This window comes from Mercenaria mercenaria, chromosome 18, assembly GCF_021730395.1.
Source record: "Mercenaria mercenaria strain notata chromosome 18, MADL_Memer_1, whole genome shotgun sequence".
In the NCBI taxonomy this organism is placed as follows: domain Eukaryota; kingdom Metazoa; phylum Mollusca; class Bivalvia; order Venerida; family Veneridae; genus Mercenaria; species Mercenaria mercenaria.
This window is the reverse complement of record NC_069378.1, coordinates 36,008,654-36,025,342: the sequence shown is the minus strand read 5'-3', so window position 1 is coordinate 36,025,342 and position 16,689 is coordinate 36,008,654. Positions and strand designations below refer to the sequence as shown.

The window sequence follows — 16,689 nt, the reverse complement described above, 5'->3', positions numbered from 1 at the left end:
ATAACCCCTCTTGATTTTGAGGTCAGTAGGTCAAAGGTCAAGGTCACCATGACCTGGAACAGTTAAACCATTTCTGGATGATAACTTGAGAACGCTTTTGCCCAGGATCACGAAATTATAATAGGGAGATTGATCATGTCCAGCAGATGACCGGTGTTGATTTGACAAAATAATGTATAATATATATTTTGAATTGTGATGTAATATTTTACACTTTGTGTATATTTAACTGTTTTGTTGTTGTTGTTTTAATTAGGAGTTTAATCTGCTTACCTTACTTTAAAATGCTATGTATCTTATTACCTTAAGGTAATTTTAAATTAATTCTGTAATAGTTCAGTTACCATTTTTGATTGAACATTATATAGATGCTTTTATATAAAGCACTTTTGAACATATTTTTTATATGAAAAGAGTGCTATATAAATGTGGTATATAATAGTAATAACAATTGATTTTGAGATCAGAAGTTCAAAGGTCAAGGTCAAAGTGACCCGGAACAGTTAAACCGTTTCCAAACAATAACTTGAGTATGCTTGGGCCTAGGATCATGAAGCTCTTGTGATTGCTCACAGTCAGTCATCTGTTCGTTCGTTCGTCCATCAACACTTTTTATGCCCCTCTTCGAAGAAGGAGGAGTATATTGTTTTGCAGATGTCGGCCAGTTTGTCTGTTGATGGGTCCGTATACCAATCAGTTTCTGGATGATAACTCAAGAACGCTTGGGCCTAAGATAATGAAAGTTGACAGGGAGGTTGATCATGACCAGCAGAAGACCCCTATTGACTTTGAGATCAGTAGGTCAAAGGTCAAGGTAACACTTTTTTTGACAAATAACTAGAGAATGCTTTGGTCTAAGATCACATTTGATATGGAGATCATTTATGACTTGTAAATGACTCATAATTATTGATTTGAGGTCAGTATGTCAAATGTCCAGTGTACAGTGACAAAATAATTTCTGTTCCTTGTGTAGTTACTGAATGCATAAAGGGGAGCATTTCATGTTCTACGAGCTCTTTTCTTCAGATGACATCTCCTCTGAAACTACTTATTAGAATTGCACAACACTTGGTAGACAGCTTCCTGACTTAGCCCTCTTCCACAGCTAAAATAGAAAAAAAAACATTTAAATGACTTATTCTCATGAACTGCTTGATAGATCTTCATTAAACTTTGTCTGTATGATCATTATATGGTTCTCTCCCAAATATGTTCAAATGGGACTGAGTGGCTTCTTTTAAGGGACTGCTCGAGCTAAAAATAGAAATTCCTTTAATCAACTTTTTCTCATGAGCCACTTGATGGATCTTCATCAACATTGATCTTAGAATCATTATAGGGTCCTTTCCTAAAGTTTATTTAAAGGAGCTTGGGCCCTTGCAGGGGCCACTTGAGCTAAAAACAGAATCACCGTTAACAACTTCTTCTCATGAACTGCTGGATGTATCTTAATCAAACTCGGTCTGTAGATTGTATAAGGTTCTCTCTTTATTTTATGCCAGTGGGGGCACTTTGCCACTTGTTAGGGCCCCAAAAAGTAAATATAGAACTATTTCAGAATACTTTCCAAAATAGCCCCAGCCTGCTGCAATTGTATGTGTGTGCTTTTTTCCATCCAATTTTAAAGACTGAAGAATCATATGCTGTTTGAACTGTTTGTCATCTGTCAAACTGATCTATGTAATTAACTTCTACTATCTCTGGAGCTTTCTACACCTGGAGTATATTATTGTCCTTTTCCAAAGTAGCACACACTCTTGCATATTCCAGCTCTGAAATTCAGGTGAGCAGTCTAGAGCCATCTAGACTCTCTTGTTTACAAGTGTATTTTCATTTATGCATTTGATATATGATGGATTTCTTAGAATTGTTTATATTTGTAATGATTTAATGTTAGAGTAATCTTGTATTGTTTATAACAGGTTTTGCATACACAAATATACTATAATTCAGGTTTTGAGCAGTTACTGGAAACATATAATGTACAGCATGTAAAAGAACTGCTGACAAACTGTGTATATCTGGAAGATGCTGGCATTGATGTATGTGGGGTTCATATCTATGGTTCACCATGGTAAATATATCATCATTTGCTTTAGTTTTAAGCTGGACTATGCAAAGAATAGGTAGAGCTATTGGACTCACTCATGCATCGGCGTCGGCATCTGCGTCGGCCTATTCAAAGAATAGGTAGAGCTATTGGACTCACTCATGCGTCGGCGTCGGCATCCTGATTTGGTTAAGTTTTTGTATGTAAGCTGGTATCTCGGTAACTGCTTGAGGGAATGGATTGAAACTTCACACACTTATTCACTGTGATAAACTGACTTTCATTGCACAGGTTCCATAACTCTGTTTTGCTTTTTTACAAAATTATACTCCTTTTTCGACTTAGTAATTTTTGGATAAAGGTTTTATATCTCTCAGTACCCACTAATGGGAATGGATTGAAACTTCACACACATGTTCACTGTCATGATCTGACATGCAGTGTTTAGGTTCCATGACTCTTTTTTGCTTTTTTTACAAAATTATGCCCCTTTTTGACTTAGCAGTTTTTTGGTTAAATTTTTGTATGTAAGCTGGTATCTCTGTACCCACTAATGGGAATGGATGGAAACTTCACACAATAGTCCATTGTCATGAGCTGATTTGCACTATACAGGTTCCATAACCCTGTTTTTCAATTTTACAAAATTATGCCTCTTTTTATGCCCCCGAAGGGAGGCATACTGTGAAATCATAAATATTCGTGGGGGACTAATTTTCGTGGATTTCGTGGTTGAGTCAATCCACGAAATTTAATCCAAACGAACAGGTAAAATTCCCATTCATTTTATGTTCAAAAGTTGAAATCCACGAGTTCATATCCCCATGAAATTGCCGTTTAGACAAAAACCACGAAATTTCATGTCCACGAAATTTAATGATTTCACAGTATTAGTTTTCAACTGTCCGTCCGTTTGTTCGTTAGTTCGTTCGTTCGTTCATCACAACGTTAACTTTTTGCATGAAGGCACCAAGGACCTTCAAACTTCACATGCTGATAGTACTTATTGAGTATACCACCCCTACTGACTTTGGGATCACCAGGGCAAAGGTCAAGGTCACAGGGGCCAACGTTAACTTTTTGCATAAAGGCCTTTTACTTGAGAACCACTGCACCCAGGACCTTCAAACTTCACATGCTGATAGTACTTATTGAGTACACCACCCCTACTGACTTTGGGATCACCAGGTCAAAGGTCAAGGTCACAGGGGCCAACGTTAACTTTTTGCATGAAGGCACTTTACTCGCAAACCACTGCACCCAGGACCTTCAAACTTCACATACTGATAGTACTTATTGAGTTCACCACCCCTACTGACTTTGGAGTCACCAAGTCAAAGGTTAAGGTCACAGGGGCCAATGTTAACTTTTTGCATGAAGGCACTTTACATGCGAACCACTCTACCCAGGCAGGCTTGTTGCAGTACTAGGGGTATAGTACTGAAGTACCAGTACCAGTACTTGCACATTTATGCAGTACCAGTACCAGTACCAGTACTAAATTTTGTCTGTGTACTGCAGTACCAGTACTTTTATTTTACGAGTAATGCAGTACCAGTACCAGTACTTTCTTGAGGTCAATTGTTATGGGTACTTGCAATAAACTGACTCATCATAAAACATTACATTTTCTCAGCTATTTTATTTCTAACTTAAATCTAGTGCATATTACATTAGTGCGAGAATATCATTTATGTATTTGTTTAACCTTGAACACAGCACTTTATGTATAGTTATTCATGTTTAAAGTTTCAACACACTTGTTAACTTTTTATGCATTTTTAGCTTCTGAATTGCATTTGATCATCGATTGAGCATATGATGTTATTACTGGTTGGGATTTCTTTGTCTTTTGGTCGTCACCTGCTTTGTTGGTACATGTTATCATATACTCCTCCCTGTGCTTGCACTGTAATATTGAAAAACAAACATGATTGACAAACTTCATTGAAGACAAAGGCTTGTGTGTTTGTTTGTTTTGGGTGGCAGCATTCTTATGCAAAGATAACAATACAGTTAATTACCACACTTATGTGCATAATAGATATCTGTGATATGCATCCGTTGTTCTTATTAACACCTTTTTCTATTGTATATTGTATTGTTTTGTCACAGTGTCAGACAATGTCTAAGGGATGTTAACATAAAGTTATGACATTTCATTGATATTTGTTATTGCCAGTGCCAGTATTAAATATTTCAAATCATTCATAAAATAGTACAATTTTTTGAAAATCAAAACAACAAAGAAGAAAAAACAACAAAAAAACAAAGTACTGGTTGAGTACTGCAGTACCAGTACCACTTTTTTGAGACAGTAATGCAGTATCAGTAACAGTAGTCGCCAAATTTTGACCAAGTAATTCAGTAGCAGTACCAGTAGTTGCTAAAATGGCTTCAGAAGTACTGCGGTAGCAGTACTACTGGTACTGCAACAAGCCTGTACCCAGGACCTTCAAACTTCACATGCTGATAGTACTTATTGAGTACACCACTCCTACTGACTTTGGGGTCACCAGGTCAAAGGTCAAGGTCACAGAGGTCAACATTAACTTTTTGCATGAAGGCACTTTACATGCGAACCACTTCACCCAGGACCTTCAAACTTCACATTCTGATAGTACTTATTGAGTACACCACCCCTACTGACTTTGGGGTCACCAGGTCAAAGGTCAAGGTGCTGCGGGGGCATTTGTCACCATTAGTGACAGCTCTTGTTCAACTTTAATATTAATTCAATTGAGAAGGCTGTTGAATATTCGAGTGTTGCTGTCCTTCGACTGCTCTTGTTATTAATGGTGTATTGGGTTTCTTAGTCTGTAACTTCCTATGTCAATGGTACATTATTGAAACTGAATGCTCATGCTTATGATATACTGGGTTTTCTATATTGTTGATTGGCATGTCAGTGGAATATAATTGAAACTGTATGCACATACAAATACTGTTCTGGGTTTAGTAAGAATGTTGCTGGATATGTTAATTGGTATAGGATTGAAATTATATGCGCATGCTAATGGTACACTGAGTTTGCTTAAATTGTTCCTTAGCATATCAATGGTTTATTATTATACCCCCACAAAACGAAGTTTTAGGGGTATATGAGCTTGTCTGTCATCAGTTGGTCTGTCAGTCCGTTGGTTTTCTTGGTTTCTGGACAATAACTCATGAAAGACAGATTTAAATAAAAAAAATTTAACACAGGGGTAACATCAGAAAATGCACGTCAAGTTTGACTTTGAGGTCAGTAGGTCAAAGGTCTAGGTCACAATGACCCTGAACAGTAAAACGGTTTCTGGATGATAACTTGAGAACGCTTTGACCAAGGATCATAACTTCTGGTACACAGGTCTAGGTCACAATGACCCAAAACAGTAAATGGTTTCAGGATGATAACTTGAGAATGCTTGGGTCTAGGATCATAAAATTTTTTGTACATAGGTGTAACATGATAAAATACAGGTCAAGATCGTCTTTGAGGTCAGTAGGTCAAAGGTCAAGGTCACAATGACCCAAAACAGTTAAACGGTTTTCGGATGATAACTTGAGAACGCTTGGGCTTAGGATCATGAAAATTGATAGGGAGGTTGGTCATGACCATGAGATAACCCCTATTGATTTTGAGGTCGGTAAGTCACAGGTCAGGTCACAGTGACCCAGAACTGTTAAACGTTTTTGTGGACGATAACTTCAGAATGCTTGGACCTAGGATCACGAAACTTAATAGGGAGGTTGGTCATGACGAGCAAATGACCCCTATTGATTTTCAGTTCAAAAGCTCAAAGGTCAGAGTGACCCTGAACATTTAAACTGTTTCCGGACAATAACTTGAGAACGCTTGCACCAGGGATCGTGAAACTTCATAGGAAGGTTGATCATGACCAGCTGATGACCCCTATAAATTTTGAGGTCAGTAGGTCAAAGCGCAAGCTAGAATGTTGCTTGATATGTCAGTAGTTCATTATTGAAACTGTATGCATATGCTAATGGTGTACTGGGTTTACTAGAATGTTGCTTGATATGTCAGTAGTTTATTATTGAAACTGTATGCATATGCTAATGGTGTACTGAGTTAACTAGAATGTTGCTTGATATGTCACTAGTTCGTGACTGGGTGGGGTATCATGCCACGTGTCTACGTCGTGATATTACAGTGAGGCAGCACTATAAAGGTGGGCATTGCTACAAGTAGACACCTTTGTTTATATGACTGAAAAATTGTTGAAAAAGACGTTAAATGCACATGCACACGCACACGGGTCTGTAGTTAATTATTGAAACTGTATGCATATGCTAATGGTGTACTTGGTTTACTAGAATTTGCTTAGCATGGCATTGGTACATTAGTGAAACTGTATGCATATGCTAATGGCTTACTGGGCTAACTAGAATGTTGCTTGATATGTCAGTAGTTCATAATTGAAACTGTATGCATATCCTAATGGTGTACTGGGTTTACTAGAATGTTGGTTGGCATGGCATTGGTACATTAGTGAAACTGTATGCATATGCTAATGGTGTACTAAGTTAACTAGAATGTTGCTTGATATGTCAGTAGTTCATTATTGAAACTGTATGCATATGCTAATGGTGTACTGGGTTAACTTGAATGTTGCTTAGCATGGCATTGGTACATTATTGAAACTGTATGCACATGCTAATGGTGTACTGGGTTTACTAGAATGTTGCTTGATATGTCAGTGGGTCATTATTGAAACTGTACGCACATGCTAATGGTGCACTGAGTTAACTAGAATGTTGCTTGATATGTCAGTAATTCATTAATGAAACTGTATGCATATGCTAATGGTGTACTGTGTTTACTAGAATGTTGCTTGATATGTCAGTAATTCATTATTGAAACTGTATGCATATGCTAATATTGGAGTACTGGGTTTACTAGATAGTTGGTTGGCATGGCATTGGTACATTAGTGAAACTGTATGCATATGCTAATGGTGTACTGGGTTTACTAGAATGTTGGTTGGCATGGCATTGGTACATTAGTGAAACTGTATGCATATGCTAATGGTGTACTGTGTTTACTAGAATGTTGCTTGATATGTCAGTAATTCATTATTGAAACTGTATGCATATGCTAATGGTGTACTGGGTTTACTAGAATGTTGGTTGGCATGGCATTGGTACATTATTGAAACTGTATGCACATGCTTATTGTGTACTGGGTTAACTGGAATGTTGGTTAGCATGGCATTGGTACATTATTGAAACAGTATGCACATGCTAATGGTGTACTGGATTAACTAGAATGTTGCTTAGCATGGCATTGGTACATTATTGAAACTGTATGCACATGTTTATCGTGTACTGGGTTAACTGGAATGTTGCTTAGCATTGCATTGGTACATTATTGAAACTGTATGCACATGCTAATGGTGTACTGGGTTTACTAGAATGTTGCTTAGCATGGCATTGGTACATTATTGAAACTGTATGCACATACTTATGGTGTACTGCGTTTACTAGAATGTTGCTTAGCATGGCATTTGTACATTATTGAAACTGTATGCACATGTTTATCGTGTACTGGGTTAACTAGAATGTTGCTTAGCATTGCATTGGTACATTATTGAAACTGTATGCACATGCTAATGGTGTACTGGGTTTACTAGAATGTTGCTTAGCATGGCATTGGTACATTATTGAAACTGTATGCACATGCTTATGGTGTACTGGGTTTACTAGAATGTTGTTTAGCATAGCATTGGTACATTATTGAAACAGTATGCACATGCTAATGGTGTACTGGGTTTACTAGAATGTTGCTTAGCATGGCATTGGTACATTGGTGGAAATGTATGCACCTGCTAATGGTGTACTGGATTAACTAGAATGTTGCTTAGCATGGCATTGGTACATTATTGAAACTGTATGCACATGCTAATTGTGTACTGGATTAACTAGAATGTTGCTTAGCATGTCATTGGTACATTATTGAAACAGTTTGCACATGCTAATGGTGCACTGGGTTTACTAGAATGTTGCTTAGCATTGCATTGGTACATTATTGAAACTGTATGCACATGCTAATGGTGTACTGGATTAACTAGAATGTTGCTTAGCATGGCATTGGTACATTAGTGAAACTGTATGCACATGCTAATGGTGTACTGGGTTTACTAGAATGTTGTTTAGCATGGCATTGGTACATAAGTGGAAATGTATGCACATGCTAAAGGTGTACTTGATTAACTAGAAGATTGCTTAGCATTGCATTGGTACATTATTGAAACTGTATGCACATGCTAATGGTGTACTGGGTTTACTAGAATGTTGCTTAGCATGGCATTGGTACATTAGTGGAAATGTATGTACATGCTAATGGTGTACTGGGTTAACTAGAATGTTGCTTAGCATTGCATTGGTACATTATTGAAACAGTATGCATATGCTAATGGTGTACTGTGTTTACTAGAATGTTGCTTAGCATTGCATTGGTACATTATTGAAACTGTATGTACATGCTAATGGTGTACTGGGTTTACTAGAATGTTGCTTAGCATGGCATTGGTACATTATTGAAACTGTATGCACATGCTTATGGTGAACTGGGTTTACTAGAATGTTGCTTAGCATTGCATTGGTACATTATTGAAACTGTATGCACATGCTTATGGTGTACTGGGATTACTAGAATGTTGCTTAGCATTGCATTGGTACATTATTGAAACTGTATGCACATGCTTATGGTGTACTGAGTTTACTAGAATGTTGCTTAGCATTGCATTGGTACATTATTGAAACTGTACACACATGCTTAATGGTGTACTGGGTTTACTAGAATGTTGCTTAGCATGGCATTGGTACAATATTGAAACTGTATGCACATGCTAATGGTGTACTGGATTAACTAGAATGTTGCTTAGCATGGCATTGGTACATTAGTGGAAATGTATGCACATGCTAATGGTGTACTGGGTTAACTAGAATGTTGCTTAGCATTGCATTGGTACATTATTGAAACTGTATGCACATGCTACTGGTGTACTGGATTTACTAGAATGTTGCTTAGCATGGCATTGGTACATTATTGAAACTGTATGCACATGCTTATGGTGTACTGGGTTTACTAGAATGTTGCTTAGCATTGCATTGGTACATTATTGAAACTGTATGCACATGCTTATGGTGTACTGGGTTTACTAGAATGTTGTTTAGCATGGCATTGGTACATTATTGAAAAAGTATGCACATGCTTATGGTGTACTAGATTAACTAGAATGTTGCTTAGCATTGCATTGGTACATTATTGAAACTGTATGCACATGCTAATGGTGTACTGGGTTTACTAGAATGTTGCTTAGCATTGCATTGGTACATTGGTGGAAATGTATGCACATGCTAATGGTGTACTGGGTTAACTAGAATGTTGCTTAGCATTGCATTGGTACATTATTGAAACAGTATGCATATGCTAATGGTGTACTGGGTTAACTAGAATATTGCTTAGCATGGCATTGGTACATTAGTGAAACTGTATGCACATGCTAATGGTGTACTGGGTTAACTAGAATGTTGCTTAGCATTGCATTGGTACATTATTGAAACAGTATGCACATGCTAATGGTGTACTGGGTAACTAGAATGTTGCTTAGCTTGGCATTGGTACATTAGTGAAACTGTATGCACATCATGGCCTTCTTGTTAACTGTTAATCAGAATAAGCATAAAGTTTGGAAATAGGGAGTAGCTGCAAGTGCATTTTTTCCTAAGGCTTGGTTCAGTGAGGAGGCTTGGAATTATGTAAAAGAGGCATACTTGTTGTGTTATAGAATTTTACCTATATATGAGAATCTCTTTGTACATTATTGTAGGCAGCCAGAGTTCTGTGACTGGGGATTTAACCTTCCAAGAGGAGAAAAATGCCTGGAGAAATGGAATCTCATACCCAGCAGCACTGATATTCTGATTACACATGGACCTCCAATTGGTAATGTTTACAAAAGTAAAAGCTCTGGTCTTCCTCTGGAAATCAATGCAGCCAAACCATGTCTGAACCATGTATTGAACAGTTTCATAAATATTAAAAACTTGTCCAAAATAACATGTTTCAGCTTTATTTTGGTCACAGTGCAGCTATGATTGAAACATGATATATCACATTAAAATATTAATTGGCCCCCATTGCCAAAAAGATGTTTGATCATTGACAAAAACAGTAGTGATATGACCATTATACATCACTTACCCGGCATTGTGCTCACTGCTACAAGTAGACACCGTCGTTTATATGAATGTGAAATTGTTGAAAAAGACGTTAAACCCAAACACACACACACACTTAGTTGTGACTATGTTATCATAGTTCTGCCCAAGAGATTGTTTTGTTTTGGATATTCTTCTAATTATAATATGAATATGTTATGTCAGTAAACTACTGCCGAAATGGCTGTTTATTCACTAAAGTTACTGAACATGATAAAACTCTGTTACAGAAATAGCGAGCAGCCAGGAAGCCAAGGCATGAAAGGCTGTAGTCAGTTCCTGTACATATTATGAAAGAACATTGTCTTTAGGATTGAAAAAATTTTTCCTGTGACACAAAATCACAGGTGAAGTTTATGAATTATTAGGGGAGATAACTCTGTATAGTTGCAGTTTTATAAAGTTTTGAGAGGCTGTTTTATTGACAAACAATGGCAACACATTTTTGAAATAGGTTCGCATGTTTTGTATATATTTATTGCTGTTGCATATCAGGCATATGCTATAAAATGGTTGAACAACCAATGGCTCTCCTGAATGTAATTGTGATGAAAAATATGTCCTTGTATAAGCAAGTGGGTGATTTTAGATGTGAAGGCTTTAATTAAAATGCTGTGCCACTACTTCCATTTTTAACAACTTTGTTATAGCAATAAATTGGATTTTTACAACATTTAAACTTAAAATGGTAACTTATAGTCAATAAAAAAACGTGTTAAACAAAACTTTTCAAAAATATATAAATTATGTGTTTGAAAGACTGCCTAATCAAAAATATTGATTTTCGCAAAAAAAAATATTCAAATTCTCCATTTCTTTTTGTATATGATATTGTTCTATTATTATTTACATGGCCATTTTAATGACTTAGTTAAGCTTGCAGTAAGCAGGCTTGACAAAAACAACTTCTTGTCATGAATTGCTTGATGGATTTTCACCAAGCTTGACCTCACAGTGGCATCCTTATGTCCTCTCTCACACACATCATGAAACACTTGATGGATCATCACCAAGCTTGACCTCACAGTGGCATCCTTGTGTCCTCTCACACACATCATGAAACACTTGATGGATTATCACCAAGCTTGACCTCACAGTGGCATCCTTATGTCCTCTCAAACACCTCATGAAACACTTGATGGATCATCACCAAGCTTGACCTCACAGTGGCATCCTTGTGTCCTCTCTCACACACATCATGAAACACTTGATGGATCATCACCAAACTGACCTCACAGTGGCATCATTGTGTCCTCTCTCACAAATTCATGAAACACTTGATGGATCATCACCAAACTGACCTCACAGTGGCATCCTTGTGTCCTCTCTCTCAAACATTCATGAAACACTTGATGGATCATCACCAAACTGACCTCACAGTGGCACCCTTGTGTCCTCTCTCTCACACATTCATGAAACACTTGATGGATCATCACCAAACTGACCTCACAGTGACATCCTTGTGTCCTATCTCACACACATCATGAAACACTTGATGGATCATCACCAAACTGACCTCACAGTGGCATCCTTGTGTCCTCTCTCTCACACATTCATGAAACACTTGATGGATCATCACCAAACTGACGTCACAGTGGCATCCTTGTGTCCTATCTCACACACATCATGAAACACTTGATGGATCGTCACCAAACTGACCTCACAGTGGCATCCTTGTGTCCTTCTCACACATTCATGAAACACTTGATGGATATCCCAACTTGACCTCACAGTGGCATCCTTATGTCCTCTCTCACACCATTCATGAAAACTTGATGGATTATCACCAAGCTTGACCTCACAGTGGCAATCCTTATGCATTCTCTCACACACTCATGAAAAACATTATAGATCATCACAAGCTTGACCTCACAGTGGCATCCTATATGTCCTCTCTAACACATCATGAAACACATATGGATCATCACCAAGCTTGACCTCACAGTGGCATCCTTAGTTCCTTATCTCACACAGCATGAAAAACTTGATGGATCATCACCAAGCTTGACCTCACAGTGGCATCCTTGTGTCCTCTCTCACACACATCATGAAACACTTGATGGATCATCACCAAGCTTGACCTCACAGTGGCATCCTTGTGTCCTCTCTCACACACATCATGAAACACTTGATGGATCATCACCAAGCTTGACCTCACAGTGGCATCCTTATGTCCTCTCTCACACACATCATGAAACACTTGATGGATCATCACCAAGCTTGACCTCACAGTGGCATCCTTATGTCCTCTCTCACACACATCATGAAACACTTGATGGATCATCACCAAGCTTGACCTCACAGTGGCATCCTTATGTCCTCTCTCACACACATCATGAAACACTTGATGGATCATCACCAAGCTTGACCTCACAGTGGCATCCTTATGTCCTCTCCTCAAAACATTCATTGAAACACTTGATGGATCATCACCAAGCTTGACCTCACAGTGGCATCCTTATGTCCTCTCTTCACACACATCATGAAACCACTTGATGGATCATCACCAAGCTTGACTCACAGTGCATCCTTGTGTCCTCTCTCACCACATCATGAAACACTTGATGGATCATCACCAAGCTTGACCTCACAGTGGCATCTTGTGTCCTCTCTCCACACATTCATGAAACACTTGATGGATCATCACCAAGCTTGACCTCACAGTGGCATCCTTATGTCCTATCTCACACACATCATGAAACACTTGATGGATCATCACCAAGCTTGACCTCACAGTGGCATCCTTATGTCCTCTCTCACACATCATGAAACACTTGATGGATCATCACCAAGCTTGACCTCACAGTGGCATCCTTATGTCCTCTCTCACACATTCATGAAACACTTGATGGATCATCACCAAGCTTGACCTCACAGTGGCATCCTTATGTCCTCTCTCACACACATCATGAAACACTTGATGGATCATCACCAAGCTTGACCTCACAGTGGCATCCTTATGTCCTCTCTCACACATCATGAAACACTTGATGGATCATCACCAAGCTTGACCTCACAGTGGCATCCTTATGTCCTTTCTCACACACATCATGAAACACTTGATGGATCATCACCAAGCTTGACCTCACAGTGGCATCCTTGTGTCCTCTCTCACACACATCATGAAAACTTGATGGATCATCACCAAGCTTGACCTCACAGTGGCATCCTTATGTCCTCTCTCTCACACACCATGAAAAACTTGATGGATCATCACCAAGCTTGACCTCACAGTGGCATCCTTATGTCCTCTCTCACACACACCATGAAAAACTTGATGGATCATCACCAAGCTTGACCTCACAGTGGCATCCTTATGTCCTCTGTCACACACATCATGAAACACTTGATGGATCATCACCAAGCTTGACCTCACAGTGGCATCCTTATGTCCTCTCTCACACACATTCATGAAACACTTGATGGATCATCACCAAGCTTGACCTCACACTGGCATCCTTATGTCCTCTCTCACACATTCATGAAACACTTGATGGATCATCACCAAGCTTGACCTCACAGTGGCATCCTTATGTCCTCTCTCACACATTCATGAAACACTTGATGGATCATCACCAAGCTTGACCTCACAGTGGCATCCTTATGTCCTCTCTCACACATTCATGAAACACTTGATGGATCATCACCAAGCTTGACCTCACAGTGGCATCCTTATGTCCTCTCTCACACACATTCATGAAACACTTGATTGATCATCACCAAGCTTGACCTCACAGTGGCATCCTTATGTCCTATCTCACACACATCATGAAACACTTGATGGATCATCACCAAGCTTGACCTCACAGTGGCATCCTTATGTCCTCTCTCACACACACCATGAAACACTTGATGGATCATCACCAAGCTTGACCTCACAGTGGCATCCTTGTGTCCTCTCTCACACATTCATGAAACACTTGATGGATCATCACCAAGCTTGACCTCACAGTGGCATCCTAATGTCCTCTCTCTCAGATATCATGAAACACATGATGGATCATCACCAAGCTTGACCTCACAGTGGCATCCTTATGTCCTCTCTCACACATCATGAAACACATGATGGATCATCACCAAGCTTGACCTCACAGTGGCATCCTTATGTCCTCTCTCACACATTCATGAAACACTTGATGGATCATCACCAAGCTTGACCTCACAGTGGCATCCTTATGTCCTCTCTCACACATTCATAAACACTTGATGGATATCACCAACTTGACCTACAGTGGCATCCTTATGTCTCTCTCACAATCATGAAACATGATGGATCATCACCAAGCTTGACCTCACAGTGGCATCCTTATGTCCTCTCTCACACACATCATGAAACACTTGATGGATCATCACCAAGCTTGACCTCACAGTGGCATCCTTTTGTCCTCTCTCACACACATCATGAAACACTTGATGGATCATAACCAAGCTGACCTAACAGTGGCATCCTTGTGTCCTCTCTCACACATTCATGAAACACTTGATGAATCATCACCAAGCTTGACCTCACAGTGGCATCCTTATGTCCTCTGTAACACACATCATGAAACACATGATGGATCATCACCAAGCTTGACCTCACAGTGGCATCCTTGTGTCCTCTCTCACACACATCATGAAACACTTGATGGATCATCACCAAGCTTGACCTCACAGTGGCATCCTTGTGTCCTCTCTCTCACATTCATGAAACACTTGATGGATCATCACCAAGCTTGACCTCACAGTGGCATCCTTATGTCCTCTCACACACATCATGAAACACTTGATGGATCATCACCAAGCTTGACCTCACAGTGGCATCCTTATGCCCTCTCTCACACATCATGAAACACTTGATGGATCATCACCAAGCTTGACCTCACAGTGGCATCCTTATGTCCTCTCTCACACATTCAAGAAACACTTGATGGATCATCACCAAGCTTGACCTCACAGTGGCATCCTTATGTCCTCTCTCACACATTCAAGAAACACTTGATTGATCATCACCAAGCTTGACCTCACAGTGGCATCCTTATGTCCTCTCTCACACACATCATGAAACACTTGATGGATCGTCACCAAGCTTGACCTCACAGTGGCATCCTTGTGTCCTCTCTCACACATTCATGAAACACTTGATGGATCGTCACCAAGCTTGACCTCACAGTGGCATCCTTATGTCCTCTCTCACACATTCATGAAACACTTGATGGATCATCACCAAGCTTGACCTCACAGTGGCATCCTTATGTCCTATCTCACACACATCATGAAACACTTGATGGACCATCACCAAGCTTGACCTCACAGTGGCATCCTTATGCCCTCTCTCACACATCATGAAACACTTGATGGATCATCACCAAGCTTGACCTCACAGTGGCATCCTTATGTCCTCTCCCACACATTCAAGAAACACTTGATGGATCATCACCAAGCTTGACCTCACAGTGGCATCCTTATGTCCTCTCCCACACATTCAAGAAACACTTGATGGATCATCAGTGGCATCCTTATGTCCTCTCTCTCACAGTCATGAAACACATAATGGATCATCACCAAGCTTGACCTCACAGTGGCATCCTTATGTCCTCTCTCTCTCTCACATTCATGAAACACATGATGGATCATCACCAAGCTTGACCTCACAATGGCATCCTTACGTCCTCTCTCTCACATTCATGAAACACATGATGGATCATCACGAAGCTTGACCTCACAGTGGCATCCTTATGTCCTCTCTCTCTCACATTCATGAAACACATGATGGATCATCACCAAGCTTGACCTCACAGTGGCATCCTTATGTCCTCTCTCTCACATTCATGAAACACTTGATGGATCATCACCAAGCTTGACCTCACAGTGGCATCCTTATGTCCTCTCTCACACATTCATGAAAAACTTGATAGACCAATCTTGACCTCACAGTGGCATCCTTATGTCCTCTCTCACACACATCATGAAACACATGATGGATCATCACCAAGCTTGACCTCACAGTGGCATCCTTGTGTCCTCTCTCACACACATCATGAAACACTTGATGGATCGTCACCAAGCTTGACCTCACAGTGGCATCCTTGTGTCCTCTCTCTCACATTCATGAAACACTTGATGGATCATCACCAAGCTTGACCTCACAGTGGCATCCTTATGTCCTATCTCACACACATCATGAAACACTTGATGGATCATCACCAAGCTTGACCTCACAGTGGCATCCTTATGCCCTCTCTCACTCATCATGAAACACTTGATGGATCATCACCAAGCTTGACCTCACAGTGGCATCCTTATGTCCTCTCTCACACATTCATGAAAATCTTGATGGATCATCACCAAGCTTGACCTCACAGTGGCATCCTTATGTCCTCTCTCACACATTCAAGAAACACTTGATTGATCATCACCAAGCTTGACCT

At 39.6% G+C, this 16,689-nt stretch overlaps 1 protein-coding gene across 1 annotated transcript in view; it reads left to right on the top strand.

Annotated features, from left to right (window-relative positions):
* The window catches only part of LOC123538423 (metallophosphoesterase MPPED2-like), a 38,846-nt gene that overhangs the window by 11,809 nt on the left and 10,348 nt on the right, over window positions 1–16,689 (top strand). Inside the window, exons 4-5 of the mRNA XM_045322518.2 lie at window positions 1,957–2,077; window positions 9,889–10,004. Of these exons, the coding sequence (XP_045178453.2) occupies window positions 1,957–2,077; window positions 9,889–10,004 (237 nt within the window). The remainder of the gene's footprint in view (window positions 1–1,956; window positions 2,078–9,888; window positions 10,005–16,689) is intronic.